Raw genomic sequence first — 9,940 nt, 5'->3', positions numbered from 1 at the left:
AGCAGGAGGTCCCTTCTCCATCACTCCATCTCCCTGCAGAAATGTGCTTTAAATGCACTGACATTGAGTGCGATATAGTGCACTACTTGGTCAACAGTAGTGCACTATATAGGGAATAGGGTTGCATTTGGGACTTTCCACACCCATTGAATATGAATAAGGAGGATACCTGATAATTCCAGTTGGGTTGCAACAATAGTATCTGATTTTCTCAGAAGAAACAGGTAGCACAATCAAGTTGTGACACTAGTAATGCCAAATAGTTGTATGAAGCTTATCTTCCCAGGAGAGGTCACCCTTTGCATTGGTAACAGTGAGTGGTTTGTTCAGTGACAGGTGTTAGATAGAGGTAGTGGTAGGTTTAGGGTTAGGCTGGGGTGTAGAGTTGAAGCTAGGGTTAGGGTTATGACTAGGGTTATTATGGTTATGCTTGAGCCAGGGTGTGGGCATGAACTTAAGGATAAGGTTATGGCTGGTTATTGGTTGGGGTAAGGGTTAGGTTTAGAATCACTAAGGAGTCCTATTGGACTACATTTCCCTCATTGATTGCCTAGTGGGAATGAAACAGGAAATCTGATTCGCTCTCATCCCAGATATGCAGTACCTCTGGATTCCCATGTAAGGACTGTTACATCAGTAGCAAGACACCCACCTTTCTGAGTGATGACGCAGCCGGGGGAAAGTGTGAGGAAAGAGAAAGGGTGTCCCGTCCGCACTAGCACAGACTGCACAGAACAGCTGCAGCCTAAGTTCGCACAGAATTTCACGGCATTGCAAGTAGTAGACATATCATTTTATCCCAAAACCTATAGAATATCGTTCACACTAACCAAATATTAAAATGGTTGATCGCGAGCAGCTGGTGCAGAAAGCCAGGCTGGCTGAACAGGCTGAAAGATATGATGACATGGCAGCTGCCATGAAATCGGTAAGTCTCCAAAACGATTGCATGTGAATAGCCTACGAATAAGGACTGATGATTTGGTGTTCAATGAAACATTGAATTCTCTACAATGTCATTCTAATGAATATGAATGATCTCTATTTAGATATTTTATTCCATTCCTAGAGATGTGATGTGTATAAAAATTTAACATTTTGATATTAGATTATGTAAAGGTTTTGCCAGCAATCCTAGACATCACTATACTGCATTGAAATACTAGCCTACACCATTCAGAATATCAAGTCTGTTTCATAGGGCCCAATCACTGTTTAATTATAACGACTAGAATAGCCTACATGTGGAGCTCAAACATTCAAGAAACATTCAAGAAAGGCAATCAATGTATGCTATTGAACGCTCCTTGGGCGGTGTTTGGGCGGTGCCAGTTTCGTGTCTTTAAAATAAATGCAGTGGAGTGATATTACCACGAAATGTATTCAGAGGCACCAAATAACATTGATTTCTCTGTCAAACGTGATAATAATAATTTCATTGAAATTACGTAGAAACAACGTTGATTTAATGTATGCCCAGTGGGACTTAATTCCCCATGTGATTTGTTAAATTCAGAATTGGTCTTTAGGATTGTGCCATGTGAGGTTGCTCGAATATTGATCGATTCTCCCTGTAATATCTATATTTAATTATATAATTGCCTAGTAATAATATAATTTTTTTTAAAGTATATTTTTGAGTTAAATCTGTCCTCTATTGAATATATATATGTGTCTGTTAATAGAGGCTACAGATGTTCTCTGAATGAGCATCTATTCCTGCATAAATGGTTATTCAGTTTCCAGCTCTTTACACAAAACAAATGTAGGAGGCAGCATAATTTTCTCTAGAATGTTCTGTATTTTGTCGTATTGCAGTGAGTCAATGATCAGATTGGATATTGGTCCTTTTGTTATCCGTAGTTGAGCTACATTAAGTTACTTGATCACATTATCATTCTGCATTGCACCTGTATGTCGCATTGTGTGTCACTGTCAACGTGTGCAGTTGCCTCTCTAGACATACTGTATGTCTGGATATGGATAGGGTGAAGCTGTGTGTTCTTTAAAGCAATTTAATGAAATTTACATTATTGTTTGGTTTATTGATACAGGTCTCACACTGTGTGAAAAATGCATTGTCATTAGGCCCTAAACCTAAATGCCCAGTCCCCTCCTGACATCTTAACCATTATTATTATTACCTAGTTACACTTTCTGTCTCATCGGCTGCGTAATTTAGATCTATTTCTCCTGCAGATTTCTGGTTGCACGCGATGGCATTTTAGTGATGTGTGCATGTGGGATTCCTTTCCCTTTAAGCAATATGCTGGGTCAGTCCATGCAGTCATAACTGGGCCTTTTTGCAGTGTAGGGGTGTGTACTCGTTCCCCTCTCCATTGGGAAATCCCTTGCCACTGCAGCCAGGGTTCATTTGATGGCAGGAAAAAGCAATGAGAGGTATGATTTTATGTTCTGATTTCACCTTGACCAGTACAGTACAGTACAATATTATTCTGCATACATGTTTGCAGAAGTTAATGCATCAATGCAGTAAGATGCAATTATAAGCAGTGCTGCTTTGTCAGTGAATGCGTTAAATGGCATTTGTTTTATTTTATTATGTAATGTATTTACAGTAGCATAATGTGTTCAGGATAGTCGTGACAGATTTGAACCCAGCCCGTCAATAATTGTTTGGGCTGGCAATTAGGTATTCAGATCAGTATGGTAGGCTTTATTTATATTGACTGACATCAGCATTTTGGTACAATGATGATTCACTGACAAGTAATGCATAAGATGGGCTTTTCCAACATCACTTGTAGTCTTTTGCATTCTCTGGCATTTATGTTTCTTACATATCCATCAAGATGGACTAACAATCAGATAGTAATTGAACATTTGTTTAGTAATACCATGGCATTTGAGCTGTCAATTGTGTGTTCTTGCATTGAAAGCTGGAAAGGAAAAACGCCTGCTTAGAAGCATTCTGTCATCCATGTACACGGTGGCTGTGACGTCACCTATCAGCCGCATTCTTTTTGCTCCTCTATCAGGCTGGGAGGGGAATGTCACATCAGCTCACCAGAAAAGAGAAATATTAGCTTCTCAATGAGAGAGAGGACTTTGCTAGAATGGGCCACCCATTAAGCTGTATTTCCTCTGTAGCTGTATTTATACTGTAGCCTTGTGCTGTCTGCATCTTCCCTCTTATAGTTATAATCTAGATAATCTAATTATTTAGCCGATATTGATTTAGATGGAGATAAAAAAAAAAACTTGTTTTATCGATGTAAGGTTATCTGGAAGTGGACTGGAAGCGTCTCAGGTCTTTACAGTTGCTCTTAATGTGATATTCAAGATAGGGGGGTCATTCCACAAAATGAGTGTCTTTTGCATCCCTTTGATATTTTAAGTAGAAATTATGCACCAATATTGCATTTTAAAAGCCTGTAATATTAAATTAAGTGCCCTTTAATATAGACCACATGGATAATTCACCCTCTGTGACTTCCAGGATGACTTTAAAACATTTCACTTCAGAATTTCACCATCATTCTAAAGCCCTAGATATTTTGTTGTTTTGAAAAAGTAATTTCTGAATATTATTCTTTATTTCATGTGAATAGTGAATCATTTTCAGGTATAAAACTCTCATTTTAATATGGTGAAAATATTCAATTTCAAATTAAAATAAATGTTTTCAAAAGAAACAAATGAGGTAGACTGACAGTGAAATGCTACTTACGGGTCCTTTTCCAACAATGCAGAATTAAAGAGAAAATACAAAATTAAATAAACATTGAACATCTAATAGTCAAATCATAGTTTAAAAGCAGATGAGCTGGCTCTACTCATTTTGGCCATTTTCTAGTGTTTTGTGGGGGAAACAGAGTGGGTTGAGCATAGCACGTCAACCCTGTTACCATTAGATATACAGACTATAAATGTTTTAACAATGAAACACATATACGTGCATTCAAGTGCTCCTTCATTTATTAAGTTCAACAATTTTATTAAGTTAAACATGCGCTCTTTATGACAGAATGTATGTGAAATCAAAATATTTTTTTCCACCAGGTTACACATCTCAAAAGGCACCGAATTTGTGGAATGACCCAGGGAAAATACTGTATATGACATTTGTGTGTGGGTTAAACTGTTGAGAATATTTTTGGTTACTTATTGTAATTTGCTACCCAATGTCTTTCAGTCAGAGCCACTAAATACCTTGTAGGTTAGTGGAATGAGGTGTAGCATTTAGACCAAGTCAGGTTTTACAACGTTAAAAGTTCAAAGGTTACTTATCCATTGTGCTTTTTACAGTACACTATTTGACATTCCTGGGATTAATTAACATGTTACGTCCTACCCTGTACGTATAGAGTCAGGTAGTAGGTGAAAAGCATGTCCTGGGTGACAGCATTACATGGGGTTTCAGACAGATGAAAAGGTCAGTTTAAAGCAGAGGAGAAGGTCAGGGAGACACATGAACTGCCTGAGCGATGATCAACTGACCGTCTACACTTACACTGCAGCTGCCCCTGGATTCCTCGTGGGAACATAGCTACCTCCAATCCTCTGCCCCCTCTCCAGTCCCAACCCCCACTCTCTCTCACTATCTTGAATATGGTTCTCCACTTGCTAGCATTAGCTGTCCACATGACAGCTGGAGCTACTGGTGCACATAATGGGCTGATTGCCATGGAAACTGGGAATTGCACATGATGAGTTGAATCTTGCTCATTCCCAAGAACAACATACTGTACAGTAGATATTATAGGTATGATACTGTATATGGTTGTGACATAGAGTACAGTAAATGCTCTGATATGATTTCCTGTAAAACCACACCTGTACGTGATATTGTTGAAAGATAACTGTTTACATTCATGAATGCATAATATAGGGGTTTATTTGCTGTCTTATACAGCTTCCTAAATCACTGCCCAGATAGTGCATTTATGACCACTGCTCTGTCCCCTCCTCAGGTAACAGAGCTGAATGAGGCCCTATCTAACGAGGAGAGGAACCTCCTGTCTGTGGCCTATAAGAATGTGGTGGGGGCCCGCCGTTCCTCTTGGAGGGTGATCTCTAGCATCGAGCAGAAGACCTCTGCAGATGGAAATGAGAAAAAGATTGAGATGGTTCGGGCCTACAGAGAGAAGATTGAGAAGGAGCTGGAGGCTGTGTGTCAGGACGTGCTCAACCTGCTGGATAACTACCTGATCAAGAACTGCAACGAGACGCAGCACGAGAGCAAGGTGTTTTACCTGAAGATGAAGGGCGACTACTACCGCTACCTGGCTGAGGTGGCCACGGGCGAGAAGAGGGCCACCGTCATCGAGTCATCAGAGAAGGCTTACAACGAGGCCCATGAGATCAGCAAAGAGCACATGCAGCCCACCCACCCCATCCGCCTCGGCTTGGCTCTCAACTACTCTGTGTTTTACTACGAGATCCAGAATGCCCCTGAGCAGGCCTGTCATCTGGCCAAGACCGCCTTCGATGACGCTATTGCTGAGCTGGACACCCTGAACGAGGACTCCTACAAAGACTCAACTCTCATCATGCAGCTGCTCCGAGACAACTTAACACTGTGGACAAGTGACCAGCAGGATGATGAAGGAGGGGAGGGTAACAAAGATTAATAAACCACACTTAGAAAAAATATATAATGAAGGGCCAGTGGGCTTTGGTAGGCGCTTTTGCTGATGATCGTACCGCAGCAGTTCTTTATTTTTCCATGTGTTAAAAGAAAAGAATCAGAAGAAAGGTGAGAGGGGAGGTTACATCTTAGTTTAATATATATAGAAATATATATGAATGGTTGAAAGGGCTGCCATCTTGATTTTCTCTTTGACGTTTGCCAAAACCACTGAAATGTCAGTCAATCCGCCTGAAGTGGTCGTTGTTGGATTGGTTTGGCAGCCTCACACTGGCATAAGGACTGGTGTCGTTGTACCAAGGGAAGCTGCTTAGTTAGGTTTATGCATGATAGAGATGCAGACACTTGAGGAAGAGAAAAAAAACACTTGAGTGAGAGTGCCTCACAAAAATAGCTTGCAATGGTTCCAGTACTAGTTTAAAGGTCAACTCGGCCACTTTTCAACCTCATATTCATTATCTCCAGCACCAAACCAGTGTCCACATATGTGAAACTGCGCGTTTCTATGATCTGTGGTCCTACATCACGAGTTTCTAGCCATTATGATATATAATATCACTCACTCTTGAAGGGAGTGCAGGAAAGCTAAAAGTATTAATCTGACCAAATCAACTACAAAAAGTACAATGCAGATGTTTTGTAAAGGTTAGATGTTTATTGTAAAGTTAATGCCAATGATGGCAATGAGGTAAGGAGAAAATACTTATCAATTTCCTCTTTTACATGACTTCTAGTTTTAGGAGAATTTGGCATGAAATCCAATGTGACTGTCCTCTGACTGCTCTAAATATGATACTGGAACCATAGCTTTACCTCCAATAGAGTCTATCTAAAGGCAGAGACAGGTTAAAACAGAAACATGATCTTAAAGCAGCTGCAGAGTTTGTGGTTTACTTCTGTGTTTGTTTTATTAAATGCACTTGCCTACTATACTGTTTCTTCAGTGTAAGATGATTACTACAATAATATCGATTATTCAGTATTGTGCATGCTGGTGATGTATTGAAACATACAGTAGCTTGACTTTATTAACTTATACTGTGGGTGTTAAGTATTCATAAGATTGAGAAAACATAGGCTTTGTCTGATTATTTCTTATTTATAACTTATTCTTATTTTGTTTATATTTGCTATACCAAAACGGTGATCGTAAAAATGTATATGTTATGAGCATTGCTATAGTGGCATGCAATATGTGTATTTAATTTGTTAATGGAAGAAAAAAAGTGGAAAAAACACCAGTGATTGCTTAATCTTACCAGCTGGTGTTTGTAACATTAAATTATAATAATGGCTTTGTCACATTAAATTATAATAATGGCATTGTAAAACAAATACTTTGTTCTTTGAACTATATTTGAGTACTTATTTTGTCATGTTATTAACCAGTTTGAACAATGGTGAAGTTTTCAGAATCTGTGTTTCTGTTATGAATTCACAACATGGACCACAATTTATTTCTGACAGTATACATTTTTTGTTTGTTTTTATACCTTTTAGCTGTTCCTGAGTGACAAATATCTTGAATGTGAGTCATTATGTAGCAGTTGCACAAGAAACGAGCTAACTATGACAATAAAAAAAGAATATGACAAAATGATAAATGCACCATTTCCATGGTGGTCGAGTGTATTGTTGTGATGTCACTAATAAGTCAACTTTTGCTTTTTAAAGAAAAGTATTTAAGATAGAATGTTGTAACCTCTTGTGTGCTGCTAGTATGCTATTCTTGTGTGCCTCCTTTGCCACTTCAAATAGTTGATTCAGCATACTCCATAGGCATCCTCAATAACCATGTATGCAAACAGAGAATCACAAGGACACACTAAAAACCCACTCGCGCTTTTAGATCTACGCAAACTTGTATGACACCAGTGCAGTGAGTGCACATGTCTGCTCATGCAATGTAATGCAAACGCTAGTCCAATAATAGCTGGCGTTTAGGACTTCAGGTTGAAGCAAACAGGGAGAGTCATTTGTCATACACTGTTAACGTTATTTACCACCGAGGGCTGAATGTCCCAACTGAATGATTTCCACCACAACAAAAATAATGGATCTAAAGGATCTAGGACTTTAACAGCGTCACAAATGCCACCCTATTCCCTATATATTGCACTACTTTTGAGCCCTACCAGAGCCCTATTGGTCTTGGTCAAAAGTAATGCACTATAGGTAATATGGTGTCATTTGGGAAGCCACCTATAGTCTTTAACCCACTCTGTACATCTCACATCCTCTGAGCTAACCATGTATCCAAATATATATTGCTGAGGATGTGGTTCTCTATCTTGCTGCTATAGGCTCTCTAGATTTTATTAGATGTATTATCCTGATCGTAATGGGCTAAAACTCAGCAAATTGTATTTTTTGGTGTCAGATATTATCACTTGCCCTGGCAAACCCAAACACCTTGAGGTGTGTCAGATTTAGATATTTATAAGCCTACGGTGTTACTTTATGCCATTCATTTAGTGCCATCAACAGAGAGACACTGTTATACCTTCCATTTTTGCCATGCTAATCTCAGAACAGTTAACACATGTCATTTAGTAAGTACAGTTAACACATGTAATTAAACCTGGTACTTAGTTAACGCACATAGTCCCTTCTGGGTCACAAGGCGACTTTTGAACACTGTATGTTACTTTTTCCGTCGGTATGTCAACGCAGGTAGCGAGAGTGAACGATTCAGATGACTTTGCATCGCATAGAAACTTTAAACTCTTATCATTTGTTTAGTTTCGTTTTTTGGACACATCAGAAGGGATGGTTCATACACTAAGAACATTTCATTCATTGTTTTGATATACAGTAATGTTTGATTTAATTTAGTTTTTTTTGCTATTTTGTTTGTGTTTATTTATTTAACTGTAATTTTGTTTGACACAGATCCTTGTGTCTGTGCATTTAGGTTGAACAGTACTGTAACATGTATGCTCTCTTTTCTCTGAAATGGAATTCAACTTCAATTGAATCAAGTAAAGGGTTGGTACCATGGCTATACAACAGAACAAATGTAGACTGAAGGCACACAATCTTATCAACAAATCGATTACTATTAAAATGGGTTTAATGAATCATGTATAGTGTGTTTTTAGGAAATGTCGTTGCTATCTGTTGCTCATTCAAGCTATTTTTTTGCCAGTATATACAGTATACATTATTTATTACAGTAGATATTTATTATTGTCATTCTGAACTACCAGCTCATTCACTATACTTCATCCTATAAACTCAGTGCTACAATGTTTCCTGCCCTCTCCAGTATTTCACTCAGTGCTACAATGTTTCCAGTATTTTACTCATAGACATTTAAAAAAGGAGAGTGTAGTGCACCATAGACATTTAAAAAAGGAGAGTGTAGTGCACCATAGACATTTAAAAAATGAGAGTGTAGTGCACCATCTACATATTAGAAGGGAGAGCGTAGTGCACCATCTACATATTAGAAGGGAGAGTGTAGTGCACCATCTACGTATTAGAAGGGAGAGCGTAGTGCACCATCTACATATTAGAAGGGAGAGTGTAGTGCACCATCTACATATTAGAAGGAAGAGTGTAGTGCACCATCTACATATTAGAAGGGAGAGCGTAGTGCACCATCTACATATTAGAAGGGAGAGTGTAGTGCACCATCTACATATTAGAAGGGAGAGTGGAGTGCACCATCTACATATTAGAAGGAAGAGTGTAGTGCACCATCTACATATTAGAAGGAAGAGTGTAGTGCACCATCTACATATTAGAAGGGAGAGCATAGTGCACCATCTACATATTAGAAGGGAGAGTGTAGTGCACCATCTACATATTAGAAGGGAGAGTGTAGTGCACCATCTACATATTAGAAGGGAGAGTGTAGTGCACCATCTACATATTAGAAGGGGGAGTGTAGTGCACCATAGACATTTTAAAAATGAGTATAGTGCACCATTGGACAGTGTGACAGAGAAACCAATTTGGGACACTGTGCTCTCAAATGAAACACTTTTTTGCTTTGCATGTGCTGGGTCAGAGATGCTGGGTCAGAGGTCATAGTTCAAACAGGTTTGTATGTATCTGTATGTGTGCATGAGTATGTGAGTGTGTGTATGAGAGAAAGAGTGAGAGTGGGAGAGAGAGAGAGATAAGGTGCTTTGCACATCATCATCTATAAAATCACAATATGGATCAAATGCATACTTCTAGGCTATACCAATAGAGAACCACATATACTGTACTCTCTTCCTATGGGTGAAATATAGTGTTCTTACTCAAAACATACATTTCATTAACATCATTTGAAAGAAACTGATATGCTTGTTGGACAATAAATCTCTGTCATGTGGA

At 38.7% G+C, this 9,940-nt stretch overlaps 1 protein-coding gene across 1 annotated transcript; it reads left to right on the top strand.

Moving 5' to 3' along the window:
* The first annotated feature begins 646 nt into the window (after positions 1-646).
* On the top strand, positions 647-8,864 carry LOC139385480 (3-monooxygenase/tryptophan 5-monooxygenase activation protein, gamma polypeptide 2). The gene is made up of 2 exons (XM_071130552.1): positions 647-928; positions 4,935-8,864. The coding sequence occupies exons 1-2, from the start codon at positions 842-844 to the stop codon at positions 5,592-5,594; spliced, it is 747 nt and encodes a 248-aa protein (XP_070986653.1). The 5' UTR covers positions 647-841; the 3' UTR covers positions 5,595-8,864.
* Positions 8,865-9,940: the final 1,076 nt, after the last annotated feature.

Source organism: Oncorhynchus clarkii, chromosome 27, assembly GCF_045791955.1.
Source record: "Oncorhynchus clarkii lewisi isolate Uvic-CL-2024 chromosome 27, UVic_Ocla_1.0, whole genome shotgun sequence".
Taxonomy (NCBI): Eukaryota; Metazoa; Chordata; class Actinopteri; order Salmoniformes; family Salmonidae; genus Oncorhynchus; species Oncorhynchus clarkii.
Note: the sequence above shows the minus strand (reverse complement) of the source record. Positions and strands in the feature narration are given on the sequence as shown.